Source organism: Chanos chanos, chromosome 3 (genome assembly GCF_902362185.1).
Source record: "Chanos chanos chromosome 3, fChaCha1.1, whole genome shotgun sequence".
NCBI classification, from domain to species: domain Eukaryota; kingdom Metazoa; phylum Chordata; class Actinopteri; order Gonorynchiformes; family Chanidae; genus Chanos; species Chanos chanos.
This window is the reverse complement of record NC_044497.1, coordinates 40,592,501-40,610,176: the sequence shown is the minus strand read 5'-3', so window position 1 is coordinate 40,610,176 and position 17,676 is coordinate 40,592,501. Positions and strand designations below refer to the sequence as shown.

The window sequence follows — 17,676 nt, the reverse complement described above, 5'->3', positions numbered from 1 at the left end:
CATTAAGATTAACTGTCATACAAAAAACCAAATCGTTAATTAACACGACTGATGAGAAAAGCCTGAGTTGATGGGAAAAGGTACAGTCAAAAACACAAGCCAAAAAAGCCTGAGAAGAAAAAAGCCCATTTGATTTGCTTCTATACAATAATTTACAGTAGTACAATTTGTGAAAAGAGGCCTTTTTAGAGGCCCCTCAAAAAAAAACAAAACAAAAAACAATCCAGGTTATTTTACAGCTGAGACAGAATTAAATAAATTCAAGCATGATGGAAATTAAAAAAAAAAAAAAAAAAAAGATCGGCAAGGTGGTCACAAGAAAACCATGTAAACGAGGTACTTTGGAAGGTGAACCCAAGTCCTTCAGACTGCTTTCAAAAGAGATCCTTTAAATCCACCTGTAGCATGATAACTTTTACATAATGTTCTTTTCAATTAACACTTCTTAAATAAGCCCAGAATCGTGCTCGGGGTGTGTGAAATCAATGCCAGGATCCAGTGTTGCGGGTGGTGGTGGAACACAGGCAGCACACAGGATTATTACGGGTCCAAGTTTAAAGGAAGGGAAAAAAAAAAAAAAAAGTTCATTTATAAAAATAATAATTATAAAAAAACCCTAAGCTGCAGCACCTATGAAACAGCGCAGCATGACTTTTAAATACAAAAATATGCAATTTATGTGTCTGGCCCCCCCCCTCCCCACAGCTGTCCCAGTTCACCTAGTGTACGGTGAGCACAATGGCCCCCCCCGAGGGGCGTGGTGTGGAGCACAGCGGTCTGACAGTCCCATAAGGCATTTCCTGTGTTGTGAGGAGTCTATGGCTGATTGAGCGCAAGCCGTAGATTCACGCGCTGTTATGTCTTGCGGCCGCTCCAGATCTGCTCGGGCGTGCTCTTGTGGTCAGACGAGTACTCGAAAGGCGACCTGTGACCCAGGGGTGAGCGGGAATCGTAGGGTGAACGCTGTTCTCGGGGGGAACGGGGACCGCTGCCGGATGCTCGGTGGTCCATGGGCCAGTCTGAGTGGTAGCGGTAGTCACGCGAAGAGGACTTGTGGTGGCTGTACTCAGAGCTGGACCGGTGGTCACTGTGAGATCGGTGGTCACTGTGTGAGCGGTGCTCTGAGTGTTGTCTGTCCCTGGAGCTGCTGTCTGACCGCCGGTCTCGACTGGAGCGATGCTCGTCCAGCTTCCTGTGCTTACCGTCACTGTAGTATCTGTCAAAGGAATCACGGAACATTAATTTCCCTTTCAAATGCTCAGCTAGCTAATGCAGACATGAGTCCCAGTGCATGTACAGCAGCTATGGGCTTGGATCTCAAACCACCATGTACTTCGTCCTGATATTTACTGTTCTGCAATGAAAACTCCCCATTTATATTTTAGTTCGGACTCTATCCTTGCCCAGAATATCAGCCTGATATTCTATGTAAATTTATCTGACAGCAGTAGGGACCACTGATCTGTGTTGCGTTGTACTATGTACTTTGGTTCTGGGGTCATGGTTTGGTACATTCTCAGTTTATCAGAAACACAAAAAAACTCCTGCAGTTTGTGCAAGTGTAATTATCCACTGGGACAAGAATTTTTACACAACAACTGGCAGGCTTTGTACTTTGATCATGCATCTGTTTCTAACACACCGAGAGATTAGAATAATAACACAATCTATTCAGCCATGCTACACTGTACATGTAAACATCACATCCCAAACACGGTGTACTTCTATATGCTGCATTCTCCCATAATCATCTGAAAGCCATTTACTTCACAATGAGCACCGGTCGTACATCAAGTCTGAGATGTCTGATAGAAATCTGTTATACTTTATCGGTCATGATGCTCAGACAGAGTGGTCTGTGTATGGCTGTACCTGCCGTCCTGGCGCTCTGTCCTGTAGTGGTCTCGGTCTCGGTCTCTGTCTCGGTCTCGGTGGTCTTTGCCGTTGCTGAAGGAGGGGTAAGGTCTCTTTCTGGAGTCAGAGCTCTTTCTGTAGGAGTCATTTGTGTGGCGCTCTTTGCTGTGCTCGTGGTAGCGTGAGGATGTGTGATGTCTGTCTGAGCTGTAGCTGTCTCTGCTACTCTCATCCTGCTGAGAGCTGTCCTTTAACCTCTCAATGTCTGATAGCAAAAAAAAAATACACGCACGCGCGCACAGACACAGACACACACACAGACAATACTTCATTTATAGAAACATGAACCCCAGTTTGTCTCTACCAACTACTAATTACAAATCAAACATTATTAAATACTTGACAGGCTTGTCCAAAAGCAATATTTAGGTCATTGTTCACTGCCTATAACTTACTCTGACAGTGTGCCTTCTCGCTATATATATCAAAGTAGTAAAAACACCATTGAAAACATGTTCAGCAAGACTGGTAGTTTCAACCTTTGATAATTTCACCAAAATTCACTGTCTGCAGTCAAGCCATATGAGTGAAAGAGCCATACCTGTGTGTTTAAAGCTCTGCATGTTGACACCACTGGTGTTCTGGTCCACTGCCTGAAATTAATACAAAATCAACAGAACACCACTGTCAGACAGAAATAACATTTATACTTTTCAGTTATACAGAGACTGCTGTCTGTGCAATATTAGGTCTGTGATATGACTGTCAAAAATACTACACATTTAAATATTTCAGTGAGAGGTTGTCCATACCTGAGCATTCTCCTGTCTCTTCTTGATTGCATGCTTGTACAATTTATGTAATTTTCTAGCATCAAATTCAGTAAATTTCGATACAAAAATCCAAAGGTTTCTGTGAGAAGAGAAAAGAAAAGATTCAGCTTCAGTGTAAAACAAAATTCTGTCAAGACCAACTCACGTAAGCATACTTAACATATGATGAAATCAAAACTAGCGCAAAGGTTGTGTAAATGTTAACGACTATAGGGATCGTTCAGGGTGAAACTCCAGAGGAACTTGTTTTAGCAGTAAGCCTTACTTCCTCCACTGTTTGATGTGTTCAGGGTTGGTGTATTCTTTCAGACACTCTGTGATGTGATCTCCTATTTTAATCAGGCACTGGCGTGTGTGCTCCAGCTGTTCCCGCTCAGACAGGCCCTTCTCAGGACGGTCCAACTGTTTCAGGGCTGCCTTCACGGGTCGCATGCGCTCCTTACACTGAAACACACATACACTCACATTAAATACATACTTGCTTTAACCAGTGCTCACTTTAATACAGCATTATAATTCAAATCTTTCAAATATCTTCCTGCAATTACTACCGAAAAGGAGGCTGTAACTGCCTTTTGCAGACATGAAGAAACGATCAATTTAACCATTTTTTCCTTTAAGAACCAACAAAACGAATCTCAGAAAGACCATTTTAAGGAAAATATGAGATAGTACAAAGGCAATCAGATGGTTACAAAATATCCCGCAGGTTAAATAAGTTTGAATAAGTTCACACAAACTCAGAAGTAGGTCAAAAGCATCACTAGTACAACTGTACCTTAGCAGTTGAAGAAAATTGGGCTATAGTGCTCCAAACCTGCTTAGCAACTTCATCTTACTTATTGCACACTTCTTGTAGTGACACTTGAGATTTAGGAGAGGCATCTGACTCACCACGCTGAAGGTCTTCTGGTCGAGCTCCTCAGACTCCTCACTTGGTATGCTCTCTCCTCCTGCTGTGATATGGACTGGAGTGTCACCCTTCTTATTTTTCTCCCGTGACTCAGTCTTCACCTCGGGCGTCTACAAACACACAGTCACAATCAGAAAGGTTGAACATAGGGACCACTTAAACAGAGGCCGGATGAGTTTCACAATGCAGGTTTGAACGTGGGACACTTCTCCTGTAGTATCCACATACAATCCTCTGCACAGTTACCACACTAATACCAGGAGTTAGGTGTTGACCAATATAGTTTTTCTGGGACTGATGACCAATATTTGCAGTAGACAAATTTTGACCACCATTCATTCTCTATGGGCCACAGTAAAGTGACGACATTGGTGAAGGGGGCGAGACACAGCACGGGAAAGCAGTTACATTTCTCTACTTATTCAAATGTGAAGTGAAATTCTGGATTTAAAACACTGTATAAGAAAGGGCTTTCATTTTTAGCCAAAGCAACAATTCTGAAGATTGGGAGGACGATGAAGATCGGCTCCGATTAGGCCGGAACAATACCCGGCTGACCCCTACTACTAGTGTATGCAAATTTAAAATCATTAAGGCAAATTTAGTGACATTATAAAAGTTGACCAACAGCTCTGCTACACAGCTGCACAGATCTGTACAGTAAGTCTGAGTGAGAGGTAGATGCCTCTGGACTGACCTTCTCACCAGGGAGCTCCTCAGCCCTGTGCACGGGTTCCACGGGCTTGCTCTCTTTTCTCTCCTTAGCTTCCTTCTTCTCCTTGCCATCTCGACTATCCTCTTTTTTCTCCTTTTTCACCTCCTTCTTCACCTCCCTCTCTTTAAGCTCCCTATCCTCTGGCTCTTTGATAACTTGGCTCTCCTGTTCAGGCTCCTCCTCTTCTTCCTTCACCACTCGTTCAGCCCGTCCCCTTCTGGTTGATGCCTTTACTGGAGCCATGTCCTGTAGGTAGATTAAATACAACCATGAGGAGACCATCACAATTTACAAAGTTAAACCACGTTGTACAACCAGACCTGTTAAACACAAAGTTTCAGATTCAAACACTATGTAAATCCTCGCAGCACTGATACCTTAGTTTGTTTAAAATAGACACACTAAATTCAGCTAAAACTGATGGCTACATCAGCTCACAACAAAACCAATGAAGCTTTAGTCCACAGCTTACTGCTACACAAACCTTTTCCTCCTCCTTGTCATCCTCATCCTCTGAGCTCTTGTCTGAGGGAGGTGCTGAAGACAGGCTGTTCACCACCTCGTCCACCTTGGATGGCTTCACAGCTTTGTTCTTCTTGCCCCGGGGCTTCCTCTTCCGAGAATTCACCTACAGGACAGAGCAGGTTGTGTTTTAGATAACAACAGACTGCTAAGAGGCAGAGAAATGTTTCACTGTATTTAAGAACTATTTCCAAGCGACTCTCAATACATACTCAGGTTATTCTGACAGACAAAGGGGAATGTTTAAAAAGTGTCAGGTGAAATTGAACCATGTGGTTTCCCATGTGTTCTCTTACACGGTTGCGTTCTAAGTTTTAACAGAGCTATCGGGCTACGTAAGTGAAGACAGCAGTGAGGAGAAAAGGGGGACACAGCTGTCTGTTCTGGATCTAGATAGAGTATCTTCAACCACACCACCTGTCACATTTCTCTGCTACTGGGTAAGCCCAACTCTAACATGACCCTGCGGTAACAGTCAAACATTTAGAAATCTGACATAAAATTCCCTTGTGAAGCAGAAAAAAAATGCTAGGTGGCACTGAAATTACAAATGAAACAAACAATAATAATTTGTGGAATGCTTAAACTGTTACCAAAAGCAGTTCTTTAAGTACTGAGATCTCGGCACAATGGCCAGTGATAAGTGACAGAGAGACGAAAAGGACAGAGTAATTATCATTAACACCTGAGCAAAAATAAGTAACTAGTTTCAGTCTTACTGTGCCCGCTTGTCTCTGTGCCTCCTTTTTGGCTAGGTCCTTGCTGAGCAATTTGATGAGGTAGTCTGCTCGTGTCTGCAGCTGTTTGGCCTGTGGTTTCTTATCAGGGTCATCTGGCAGAAGCTAGTTTGCAGAGAGAGAGGCCCAAAAAATAGTTCTTCAGTTGCCCTTTCTAAGAACTAAGAAAGCTTACTGATCCAGGCAGAGTGCATAAAAAAAAAATTGCTACTGACTTATTTAAAATAACGAGTCCTGCTCTTTAAAATGATTTGTTTCTTACCTTATGGGTGAGGTTGAGGTCTGGGTCCATTTTTATCATTTCCCAGCTCCCATAGCCATACTCATAAATACCAATGAGCAAGCTGGAGTCATCCTCTTTACCCCACTCTATGTCAAAGTGAGCTGCCTTGCAGTGACAAGGAATCATGTACCTGCAAACAAATTCTAGTGTTAAATCTCTGAATGCTGATTAAGTCAGCCAGAATGCTGATTAAGTCAGACTGTAAACTGAAAGAACAAGTTGTGAAAGTGACCTCTTCCTCTCCTCAGCATCAGCAGGAATGGCCTTATGTAGTGGTGCCAGCTCCTCCTCGTGAGAGATCACCAGCTTGGCATTGACTTGTACCCCAGAGATCCTGAAGGTGGGTCCTTTCACCTTCCCTCGTCTTCCTCCTGAAGGTAGATAAAAGAACAGATATAAGGGCAGAGGATTTTTCAGGCACTTTACTCTTGATAGATTAAGACAATAATTTCTTTATGAAAAGCAAAGAGATTTATTTACTTAAGATTTTATTTACTCTCAGTTTTAAATGTCCCTTTCTTGGATGTGCCATTTGAATAAAGATATTGTAAAGCATTGTAAAACACCTTTCAGTAAGAATACTTCAGTTTCTGGGTTGAATTCCACACACAGTGGTAATCCTCCACTTGTTTCTGACCTTTGTAGTTTTACATTTATGTATAGTTATGTTGTGGGTGTTAAGCTTTTGTGAAGTACCTGAGGTCTTCTCTGGTCCACAAGGGTTTTCCCTCAGTGTCCGGATGCACCCGTTGTGAACAGTTTCTGCTAGCCTCTTCAAATCATGCTCAGACTTATCCACCAATTCTGCATCCCGGGCTATGGCATCCAATCTGTATTATAACAGCACATGAATGAGAATGCCAACCAGACAACAAAACAAGTCTCTCTGGTTATTTATTCAAGGGATATTTACCTTTCCAGAGGACCACCAAACTTCTTGTAGCTCTTAATAAATCTATATTGGGAACAAAAGGCACAGAGTTTAGGCTTCTGGTGGCTTCATGGCTGAGTGGAATGCAACACATTTGCCAAAATGCTTCCAGAGAGTTCCAGACTGAGAAAAGTTATGGGCAGCTAAAATTACCTTCGTATTTCAGCATCACTGAAGCCCTTGATGTTTTCTCGTGGAATGGTTCGGGGTCTTCCTCGCTTTTTGGGGCGTTTTCGATCTGATACAGAATCGCTGTCTGAACCCGAGTACCTTCTGTTCCTACTCCGTCTGCCTTCGTTACCGTTAAAGCTGATCTAAAGATTCGATTAAAAACAAACATTTCTAACGACCAACCGCTTATATCAAAACATTATTCTGCATGTGACATATACATCAATTACATTTGCAAATATGAAAACACTTAATTAGGTAAAAATAATAAGGATTGGCTGCAATTTAAGGTTATACAGGTCTTTCACAACTTTTAACAGTGGCATTAAATTCTGATGTTGTTGTTTAAAGCAAAAGTAATACAACATGGAGCGGTGATGAAACACAGGGCACATGAAAGCTCCACAAGAGTTGTGGGTATAGGAGGCCTGGCCTGGCTGACCTGTTTAGCACAGTTCCTCATGCGGGGCAGCAGGTAGATCTCTGCTAACTCCTTCTGCCTCTCCTCCTCCTCTAATTTGCGCCGTTGCTCCTCAGGGATAATTTCCTCCCAGTTCTTCTGGTTCCCGTCAGTATCCATCTCGATCTCCTCCTCCTCCATCATGGAGAAGTTTGCCACCTATGGGATATAACAGGAACTGATTAGTAATGTGGGATTTCAGGTTTCCCAAACTTGGTGGAATATTTCACTGGGTTTTCATCATGTTTTTGTGGCATGAGGGCTGACAATGCTGACAGGTAAAAAAATTTTTTTAAAGACTTAGTGCTCCTACTCCAAATGCTCATGACCAGAACCCTTCTGCAAAAGTCGTGTCCATGAGAAAACCGTGGTTTCACTTTAAAACCCTTCTTGACTAAAACAACTCCATTAACTCTGGAAAAAGAAGTGCTGTCAAGTAAACAAAGGCTAATGGATGTACCTTGAACTGTGATAAGAGCTCTTCTCCTACAGTAGACGGGCCAGGGTCATTTTCTCTGGTCTCAGCCCTCTTAAGGATCTCATCAATGTCCATCTCCTGCTCATGAAAGACACAAATAAATAAAACATATTCAAATAAAAACCACAAACTGTAAAATAAAACATATACTCTTTCCGTACAAGTAGAGTTGGTGGTCTTTAAATGAGCACGTTCAGAAGCAGCGGTTCTAAAATACGTTCTGATCTGTGCAAAGTAAACAAAATAAATGGGAAACGACCAAATGAACTAACCTGCGGCTCCTGCTCCTCTCCCTCTGGCTCTTTGAAGAGTTCCTCAGCACCAAATTTCAAAATTGCGGACAATTCCTCCTTGTTGAAAGGGGTGGAACTGCAGGGGAAGTGAACATTTCAAATGTCATTTCTGGGATATGAATTTAACAGATTGTGGTTCTCCCATTCTATAATATAATCTCAGGGCCTGTTACTCTTCACCTTCTCATGATTCATGCCTACCCAGAAAAGAATTGTGTGCACACTGCACACTCTTCAGCCAATCGGTGAGCTAGTACTTTTAGGAATGAAAATCGAAACAATATGTGGATTTGTAGACAAAAGCTGGATAGCCCACTCACAAACAAGATCCTAATGGGCAGAAAAGGCAAAAAAAACCCCAAAAAACATGTTTCCTCAGGGGCCTGTGTCACATACCTGGAGGGAGCAGCACCTGTATGCAGCACAGTTTTGCCTGTGGTATCCATCCTCTGAATAACCAGGTGGTCCAGCACCATCTTTTTCTTGGCTCTCTCAATGATGTCCTCCTCCACAGATCCTTTTGTCACCAGACGGTAGATGTTCACCTAAAAAAATACATTTAATCCACACAATTTTCTCAAGTGTGCAAAAGAGCCTATGAAAACAATGCCTTGGGTTTTCATGAAAGAAAGAGACCTTTATAAGGGTATAAAACAAAGAAAAAACCCCAACAAAGCAAGGGATGTATAAATCCACATTAACCTTCTATTCAGACGCATTTTTTTGGCTGACACATTATCTCCATTCTTATTTCTTTAAGAAATAAGCACATCCACCAAACCATAAAGCTCATCTGAGACCAAACTTTACCTGTCTTTTTTGTCCAATCCTGTGAGCTCTGGCCTGTGCCTGCAGGTCATTCTGTGGGTTCCAGTCTGAGTCAAAAATGACCACTGTGTCTGCAGAGGCAAGGTTAATGCCCAGACCGCCTGCTCGCGTGGACAGCAGGAAGCAAAAGTCCTGAGGGGACCAAAGTCAAACAGTACGTCAGGTTTTTTAGGTTTTAACTTCTGTGTAAATGGAATAGTCCGAACCACTGAACGTGATGGGTTCAAATGTACCTCAGATCCCTCTGCATTGAAGTGATCGAGTGCCTGCTTTCTCATCTCCCCTTTAATGGAGCCATCCAACCTCTGCACAAATGATACATTGTCATGCATCACAGTTATTTAGCAGCTAGAGAGGAAGAGAGGAATAAACAAATCAGCTGATGGGTGTTATCTGATTACCTGGAAGAGGAACTGGCGGCTCTTCAGATACTCGGCCAGGATGTCCAGCATCCGGACCATCTGGGAGAAGATGAGCACGCGGTGGCCGCGCTCCTTCAGCCGTACAAGCAGTTTGTCCAGCAGGATCAGCTTCCCACTGCTGCGGATCAGATGCTGCACAGAAAGCACAGACAGTCTTCAGCCTCAGTGACACGCCAAATTGAAATTCTAATAAGGTTCACTATTAATGTCCAACTATATTCAAGGCAGTTGAAGTTCCTTTACTGTGTAGTGAACCATGCTGAACATTATGGCCGTGTGATTAAGATGTACATAAAACAGGACACACAAACTAAAACATGACCAATAAGCTCGGTTTAATCACACGTTTCACAGAAAGTAATCATTAACACAGCAGTGTCAAACAATGATTTCCTTTTTTCTCTCAAGACAGCCCAAACAATCGAGCATGTTGAAGACCTCTGAGGCAAAATCACACGGCTAGTATGGTAACTTTACGTACCTGCAGGGCCTCCTGTTTGTTGTAAAATTCATTATCCTCAGGTGGTTTGATGAGGTAGCAGTGGTTACAACATTTCTTTAGCTCCATCATAATGTTGAGGAAGCCTGATGTGCTCCCTTTTGTGCCTTTACTCAGGGCTTTGTAATTCCTTGTCAATATCCACCTAAAGCACACCACAGAAGATAAAGAACTGATTAATTATGTTCTGCTATGTTTGCATTTCCCTGTGAATACAGATATACTTTGCGACTGTTGTTGAATTATTTGTTCTGATCATTTCCTTGAATGTTATGGCTGTGTGTATTCATAAGTGTGGTTCAGTCGCTAAGCCCTTAATGTAATTGCGGTGAAGGGGTGATGATGCTTTCATACTTGTAGTACTGCTTCTGGATGGCACTCATTTCCACTCTGAGGATCTGCTCCACCTTGGCAGGCAGGGACTTTTCCACATCTTTCTTGACCCTGCGCAGCAAGAAAGGCTCCAGCTCTTTATGCAGACTGGTATAGCCAGAGTCCCTGCCTTTACCGTGTTCCTCTTCAAACAGCTCCCACGAGTGAAATCTGGCCCAAGAACACGGAAACATTAGTTCCTGTCTCTAACCACATATCATGATATCACCATGTTTACATGCAAAAAAAACCAAAAAAAAAAAAAACAGCTCCTCTTGTGTACTCTAAGTATCTTTTTATGTGATGACACCCATGCATTTACTTTGACATCTTTTCTGAATGCTGAATGTTTTCATTCATAAAACTATTATGCAAACTATTAAACTTAGGTCTTTATCCTCAGTGAAAAGGCACCTTCTCATAGATATGCTAAACCATAAATGCACATTCATGTACTGAAAGCCTGAATGCCATTACCAAACTTATGATCCGTTCAATCTTTATATCCAGTCACAGTCTAACCCACAGTTTGACACGAGGACACCTGTGTTAAATTTTTTTTTTTTTAATTTAATTTAGATATTTTATTAATTTAGCGGATGAAGACCTACTTCTCAGGCATGATGAAGTGAAGTAGGGACCAGAGTTCTTTAAGGGAGTTCTGCAGGGGTGTTCCTGTGATGAGCAGCCGGTGGTTGGACCTGAACTCAATCAAGGTCTTATACAGAAGAGAGTCATCATTCTTCAGCCTGTGAGCCTCATCCACACCAATAAATGCCCAACTTACATTACCCAGAAAGGACTACAGAAATAAGGAAAGGGAGGAGAGGAGGAGGAGAAAAAGTGCAAGAGAAAGAAAACACAGATTACAGTCCAGTTCAGATACTACTAAGGCTGCAGCGCTAATTAAAGTGAGGAAGCTGTGAGCCATATGCTTTTTCATATGCTAACTGGTTTAACTTTTACAGCCTTTACCGCTGGGACTGCATCTAGACATGAACAATTCAATACAAATATCTGCTCATGAAGACTAAAATTCACATGCACACAAATGTATTACTAGACATCCCACTGAGAAAACCTTCACTGGCAAAATGAAAACAGGTTTCTGCAATGCCAAATAAGTATTGGAAAACTTTTATTTATTTGAAAAGGAGACAAACAAGAAAATGAAAGTGGACAAAATGAAACCAATACTCTGGGGAAAAAAAGTGAGTCATGAAAGAGGATGTCTGTTTTTAGACTGCACTTGTGGAATCAAAAATAGATATAAATGACTTTGTCTTACCTTATCTTTGAGGAGAATTTCATATGTAGTGAGCAAGATATTAAACTTCAGTCGTTTGTTCTGCACGTGCATCCATTCATGTGTTCTTATCTACACAAAGCACAAACAAATAGCACAGATGTGAATATCTTGTGAAATGTCTGGGCACCCAGACAAGGATGGAAACTCAGAAAAAGAAAGTGCTTTCACAGTTTCATACTTAGTCTTTTAATTCCTACCATGTTCCTACTGCTGATGTCTCCTAAGTAGACAACCACATTCATCTGAGGAGCCCACAGCTGGATCTCCCTTTGCCAGGACGTGAGAGTGGACAGGGGCACCACCAACAGGAAGGGCCCATAGAGCTGGTGCTCATGGAACAGGTAATTCAGAAAGCAAATGGTCTGTATAGTCTTGCCCAAGCCCATCTCATCAGCAAGAATGCAACTGTTCCCTCTGAGGACAAAAATTAAGAACAGAACCATCACAAAATTACGCTTATTAGAACCTTGCTGCACTTATCTAGACAACTGATGAGTTCTTTTTCAGAGGACAGTAGAGAGACAGTGTCGATAACTGAGTTTTGTCAATTTAAACTAGACAGCATAGCATCAGTATCAGAAGGCTAAAATAGAGACCAAACCATTGTGTCACTCTATAAACTGTGACTTCATACAAAAATTAGTACTAAAGCTGTATGAGCAAACTACAAAGAGTAGTAGCCAAGGTACTAGCAACAAACTTAATCAGTCCAAACTACACCTACTTGCACCAAGAGTGGGCCATCCAGTTTAAGCTGTGAAGCTGGTAGTCTCGAAGCTCTAGTCCATCCCCACCGATATAATGAGGCTGTTTCTTCATGGGTACAAACCGTGGCCTCTGCTTTAAAACCTACACAGGAAAACAGTCATTTAGCTACATTTGGTTTAAGCATATGACTCACAAGTCATAACAGCAACAATCCTGTTACTTTTAGGGGACACTACTGTTCACTCTCTTAAACACAGTTACCTTGCAGTCTCTGAAAGGAATGGTTTTTGACTGGTTTCTGCTCATGTAATCATCTATGCACTTCTGAAACTTTCTGGCGATGAGTGCGCCATCCTCCCAGCTGCACTCCGAGTAGGGTAAACCCTGCCACTTGCACAGGTAATCTGGATAACCTGCTGCTGACTTCTGGTTTGAATGACCTGCCAAGATTCAGCCAATATATTGATAAGTATAAATGCACAAGTTAAGAAAAAGAAAAGCATTTGTTCCAAAATAAAAAAAAATATCCATGCTCCCTCACCAATTATTCTCTCTACTAGCTGATACTGTGAGTGAAGATCATCCATGAGCTCCTGTTGACAATTGAAGTACTCCACATCTTCAGGTGAAGCTGCTTTGAGCCTATAGCACATATGAAGACCATGTAATCAGCAATACATTTCGAAAGTTGCTTTAATGAGCAAAAATGCTCCTGTGGACCATGCATAAAGTCTTACCATTTCCTTTTTTCCTGTTCCTTCTTCTTGAAGTTGTCCAGTTTTTTCATGCCTTTCACATTCTGCATCTTCAGTGTCTCTTCTGTCTCCCAGGTGTTGTGGATGTGGGACCAGCCCTTCCATTTGATCAGGTACTGCTCTTCTCCTGGCTGCTTGTTGGGATTGAAGTTTGCATTGGGGTCCCCATCTGCCTCAACGGCATAAACCGTAGTGGTGGCTCCAGTCGCTGCATGGAAAATGAAAACTTTTTGTCAGTTAAAAAGCATTGCAAACATTATGCTTTAGTGTGCGAAATTACAATAACATTAACTGAGGGAAATCCACTGGTCAAATGCATCGTCACAATTCAAAGCATTCTTTGACCAAGGTCCACAATAATGTTCCAGATTCATCTTTACCTCCTTTCCGCCCAATTCTCATGTCCATCACTTTCTCTAGTGTCTCAAATTCATCCTCCTCTGGCGGTGGGACATCCTCTCCGCAAACCTCCACCAGGTCGTCCGAGTCTGTCTTCAGTTCTTCATCCTCTTTGTAGCTCACATTAACGGTGGCCTGCCGCCGAGGGCCAGCCGAAGCTCCAAACTTTTTATCATAGTCATCCTCATCTGAGGACGATCCAGAAGGCTTCTTCCTCTGGACTTTGCTCTTCTTCCCATTTCTCACATTAGTCCTAAAACATGTGACAAACAAATCAATTATGAGCATTCTAGAAAGGTGAAAAAAGGAAATTGTTGTGGCTCTGCTTTAAGTTCAAGGCTATTCTGTGTTGATGGAAAAGCACTTACTGTAAAAAAACAAAGACCAATTTAGATGGGATGTTTCTTGTCTATACCATAACACTGTTAGGTCACATTAAGGAAAAAAACAAAACAAAAATCTAAGTACTGACTGAATTCATGGTCACAAAAAATAAACTTAAGAAATTACTTGTTAGGGAGCTTCCTGCTTTTGACTTTGTGACTGGGCTCATAATCCGACACACTCTCATCACTGTTCTCCTCATCTTCCTCTGCTGAAGAGTCTGAACCAGAGTCACTACCTGAGCCAGACCCTGAACCTGACCCTGAATCTGAATCAGAGTCTGATCCAGACCTGTCAAACAAACAAGGAGCTGTCAGTCACAAGCAACTAGACTGTGATTGGCAGACACTCAGGTTGACCGTTTACTTTACATTACACCCACCCTTTGCTCTTCCTTTTCCTTGACGAGTCATCATCTGAATCATCACTGCTTGAGGAGTCCTTCAGCGCAACATAAGGCAAAGAGTAAGTGAAACTGATAATTAACTATACAGATATCATTGAAGATCTCTGTTGTCCTATCAGGATGTACTTATCTAACTGGACATTTCTCTGCTGCTCTATAGCATAGGCTTATGATGCACTTCATGTTGATCAGAAAGGATGATCTTAATGTTAAGTCTGTTAACAGAAAAAGGATCCAGTACCTCATCTGAGCCACTGTTGGATGAGCTCTGCTGCTGTTGTTGCTGCTGAAGTTGCTGTTTCCTGAGCATGGCTGACCTTTGAACTGCCAGGATACTGGGATTGGACTTCCAAAACTGCAAACAGAGGTGAAAATCTGATGGAGCATGTCACGGTAAGAAGATGCATCGATGCATTGCTTTTTCTTTTAAGTGTACTGTTGTTTGACAAAAATTAAATCAGACCATACATTATAATAAAGATAAAGAAAATACGTTTGAGAAAAGAAAAGATTAAGCAATATGACAGCCCCAGTTCAGTGTCTAATACACACCACAACAAATCCTTATAGCCTGCCCACCTAGTTTTCCACTTCATAACAGAGCTCTCCATCTACAACATTCCTCTTTACTACCTTACCTCAGCACCATCAATCTTCGTAGGCTTGTTATCTTGTTCATGCTTCTCTTTAGACTTTTCGGAGTCTGAGTCTGACTGGCTGCCCGAGTCTGAACCACTCCCTGAGTCACTGCTCCCTGATTGGCTGCTGCTGGAGCTACTGCTGCTTGAGCTGGAACCAGACCCAGATCCAGACCCAGACCCAGATCCAGACTCATCATCAGAGTTACTGCAAAACACAAATATTTGTACAGAAGCTTAAAACACAATCATACCACGCTGCTGCAAGACTTGTACCTCGACTTACAATTAGACTCACAGTTTTACTGCTGTGGGAACATTAAGTTGAAGCATGGTGTGAGTCTACGACTTGTCTCTTCCACTCTTCATTGCACCATATTTGCATTTCTAGACAGACCCAATACTCCAGACACAGCCTATATGAAACTACTACTGTGGTTTTACCATTGTTGTTGTTGATTGAAAATAGGTTTTGTATGTCAACTTGAATTCACTGGGCAACAACCATTACATTACAATAGCCCTGTGTTAGCTGAGAATTCTTCTGGGTCAGTTAACTTAAACTGTTAGCAAAGAGTACAGAGCACATCAAAGATGTGAACTGAACAGGTCAGTGATCCATAGTGTTTAAAATTTTGTGCCAAGGCAAATATGGTACATATTTTTGGCATGTAAACATAACTTGTTTACAGTATCACATGAAATGTTCAGAGAATCAAAAGAGCAAAAGTAAGCTGTGTGAAAACATGTAGTGATTAGAATACTGCATAACTGCTGATATGCAGTATCATTACCTGGAATCTCCACTGCTGTTGCTCACACTTTCGTCTTCACTGCGTCCATCCGCTTCCATCTCTCAAAAACTAAGGCTTCCAAAATAATCAATACAAACAGACTGAAGTTTCACGAAACCCCACGGTTCAGTGCTCTTTCCCCGTGTAGTTCTCCTATTAAATAAAAAAGCATTTGAAATTATAAACCGACATGAATGTTTTTCATTTTCAAGGGTCAGCACTTCAAGAAGTTCAGCATCTTTGAATTTTACTGTCTCGATGGGACAGGCACGCGCTCATTTACCTAAAACTTAAAAAAAAACTGTAAACTTACTGCAACTGGCTTGAGAGCTGAGTGGAGCATCTCTTTGACCGCGCAAACACGATACCAAAACACCGCCTAACCCGGTCAAACACAACTTCAGCACATCCAATACAATGCTTTGATTCATTCAACATATCGATTTTGGGCACATTAGCCAACAACAACATAGAAATTACGCTTCAGGTTAGTGTTGCTAAGTAATACTTGAGGCAAGGAAATACATGCAACACTGCTCTTCTCAAAGCCTTGAGTCCGTTTAACAATAGCCGATAAAAAAATGAAAATGCGGTTGATATGTTTTTCCTCTCTTAATACAAAAATCTATCAACCTGCCGTTTGTAATTCGTAGTGATTTAAACCCACCCCGTTAATGAGCACAGATAATCAGCTGTGATCAACTTCATCCTTCAGGAACACGCTTATTTTAAAAGACATGAGTTTTGCAAATGTAAAGTGTGACTTCTTCAACAGGATTCGTCGCAATTTACGTGAGATTCAAAACTGTCAAAACGTATACGGCGGGTTACACAACAAACACGAAAGAAAAATAAACTTGCGGAGAAAAATACCATTCAAAGGGTAGAGGCCCGATTTTAAGGCCTTCATAATGTGCAGCGACGAATCAGACGGACTCTCCTGGACAATGCCCCCGCACATAGCGCTCCTTTTCACAATGTCCTTTATCCCAACACGCCGACAAGGAGTTCAGCCATGCCTTGTCAATAGTCAATACAGGCAAAAATGGATAGCATCAAAGACACTTCCTAACCAGATAAACGCTAAGGTTTTGGGTATGTAGTTTCATGATTCGCGCTACATTTCAAATTTAGCCCCCTTACGTTATAGCTGACCAGCTAATTGGTATCTGAACAAGCAAAGTTTCACGCATGTAGCTCTGCAGCTAACGTGCCATCAAAACTTGCTAGCAGCGGCTATGCTACTGCTACCTACTTAGCCTCAAGAGAAACGTGTTAACCTAACCCACCGAACTTTACCATGTTCTTGGCTGAATACAGTAAGTATTGGGGACGTGTAAACGCAAACGGGAAGTACGCACACAAAGAACATGACAATACGTTACAAACAAGGCAAACATTTTGCTCTCACATCTTGTCGAAATGTGCAGTCATATGATTAAGACAGCTAACCAACACAGCTTGCTAGGCTAACAGCAGGAACCACCAAACCAGGTCACTGGGTCCGATAGCTTGCTTTTAATGTAACCTAAAGTACTAGCTAGCGTTAGCGTAGCTGCTTCTAATTCATTGATTTCCACGTTACTACCTGCCTCTCATCCAAACTATATTTGTAAACATAGTTGCTCTAATAATCCACATCGAGGTGCCTTCATACACATTTATCAATCCATCACGTTTTACAGTTCTACAGTCCTACATCATCGGAAGCTAGTGGACTAGCCACCAATAGCGGTGTACAGTTGTTTTCATCCATCGTTAGCGTTGGGTATCGTTAGATACTTCACAATATAGCTAACGACCATCAACAGTCCTTTACACTGTATCTTGCATCTGTTGCCGGTAGGACTGACTATCTAAATACAGCCGAGATAGTGCACTGATTTAACACAGAAATATATTACAGCCAAATGTAGTTTTGCTATATCTTACCTGTTTCCAGACGCCTGGCAGTCAGACTCTCCGTGCGATT

General features: G+C 41.9%; 1 protein-coding gene across 1 annotated transcript in view; it reads right to left on the bottom strand.

The window, feature by feature from the left end:
- Positions 1 to 855: 855 nt before the first annotated feature.
- chd1 (chromodomain helicase DNA binding protein 1) overlaps positions 856 to 17,676 on the bottom strand; it is a 17,014-nt gene continuing 193 nt past the window's right edge. Inside the window, exons 1-37 of the mRNA XM_030768653.1 lie at positions 17,637 to 17,676; positions 15,705 to 15,857; positions 14,911 to 15,118; positions 14,514 to 14,627; positions 14,249 to 14,307; positions 13,993 to 14,157; positions 13,464 to 13,735; positions 13,066 to 13,291; positions 12,870 to 12,970; positions 12,590 to 12,768; positions 12,345 to 12,469; positions 11,818 to 12,034; positions 11,600 to 11,689; positions 10,923 to 11,113; positions 10,294 to 10,482; positions 9,922 to 10,084; positions 9,420 to 9,572; positions 9,252 to 9,323; positions 9,001 to 9,150; positions 8,587 to 8,735; positions 8,170 to 8,266; positions 7,880 to 7,975; positions 7,402 to 7,578; positions 6,942 to 7,102; positions 6,771 to 6,812; positions 6,554 to 6,687; positions 6,090 to 6,225; positions 5,837 to 5,987; positions 5,557 to 5,679; positions 4,800 to 4,943; positions 4,430 to 4,459; positions 3,582 to 3,671; positions 2,953 to 3,131; positions 2,667 to 2,766; positions 2,456 to 2,507; positions 1,873 to 2,119; positions 856 to 1,216 (exon numbers count right to left, since the gene is read on the bottom strand). The exon at positions 17,637 to 17,676 is cut by the window's right edge and continues 193 nt beyond it. Of these exons, the coding sequence (XP_030624513.1) occupies positions 856 to 1,216; positions 1,873 to 2,119; positions 2,456 to 2,507; positions 2,667 to 2,766; positions 2,953 to 3,131; positions 3,582 to 3,671; positions 4,430 to 4,459; positions 4,800 to 4,943; positions 5,557 to 5,679; positions 5,837 to 5,987; positions 6,090 to 6,225; positions 6,554 to 6,687; positions 6,771 to 6,812; positions 6,942 to 7,102; positions 7,402 to 7,578; positions 7,880 to 7,975; positions 8,170 to 8,266; positions 8,587 to 8,735; positions 9,001 to 9,150; positions 9,252 to 9,323; positions 9,420 to 9,572; positions 9,922 to 10,084; positions 10,294 to 10,482; positions 10,923 to 11,113; positions 11,600 to 11,689; positions 11,818 to 12,034; positions 12,345 to 12,469; positions 12,590 to 12,768; positions 12,870 to 12,970; positions 13,066 to 13,291; positions 13,464 to 13,735; positions 13,993 to 14,157; positions 14,249 to 14,307; positions 14,514 to 14,627; positions 14,911 to 15,118; positions 15,705 to 15,763 (5,202 nt within the window). The 5' untranslated portion in view covers positions 15,764 to 15,857; positions 17,637 to 17,676. The remainder of the gene's footprint in view (positions 1,217 to 1,872; positions 2,120 to 2,455; positions 2,508 to 2,666; positions 2,767 to 2,952; positions 3,132 to 3,581; positions 3,672 to 4,429; positions 4,460 to 4,799; positions 4,944 to 5,556; positions 5,680 to 5,836; positions 5,988 to 6,089; positions 6,226 to 6,553; positions 6,688 to 6,770; positions 6,813 to 6,941; positions 7,103 to 7,401; positions 7,579 to 7,879; positions 7,976 to 8,169; positions 8,267 to 8,586; positions 8,736 to 9,000; positions 9,151 to 9,251; positions 9,324 to 9,419; positions 9,573 to 9,921; positions 10,085 to 10,293; positions 10,483 to 10,922; positions 11,114 to 11,599; positions 11,690 to 11,817; positions 12,035 to 12,344; positions 12,470 to 12,589; positions 12,769 to 12,869; positions 12,971 to 13,065; positions 13,292 to 13,463; positions 13,736 to 13,992; positions 14,158 to 14,248; positions 14,308 to 14,513; positions 14,628 to 14,910; positions 15,119 to 15,704; positions 15,858 to 17,636) is intronic.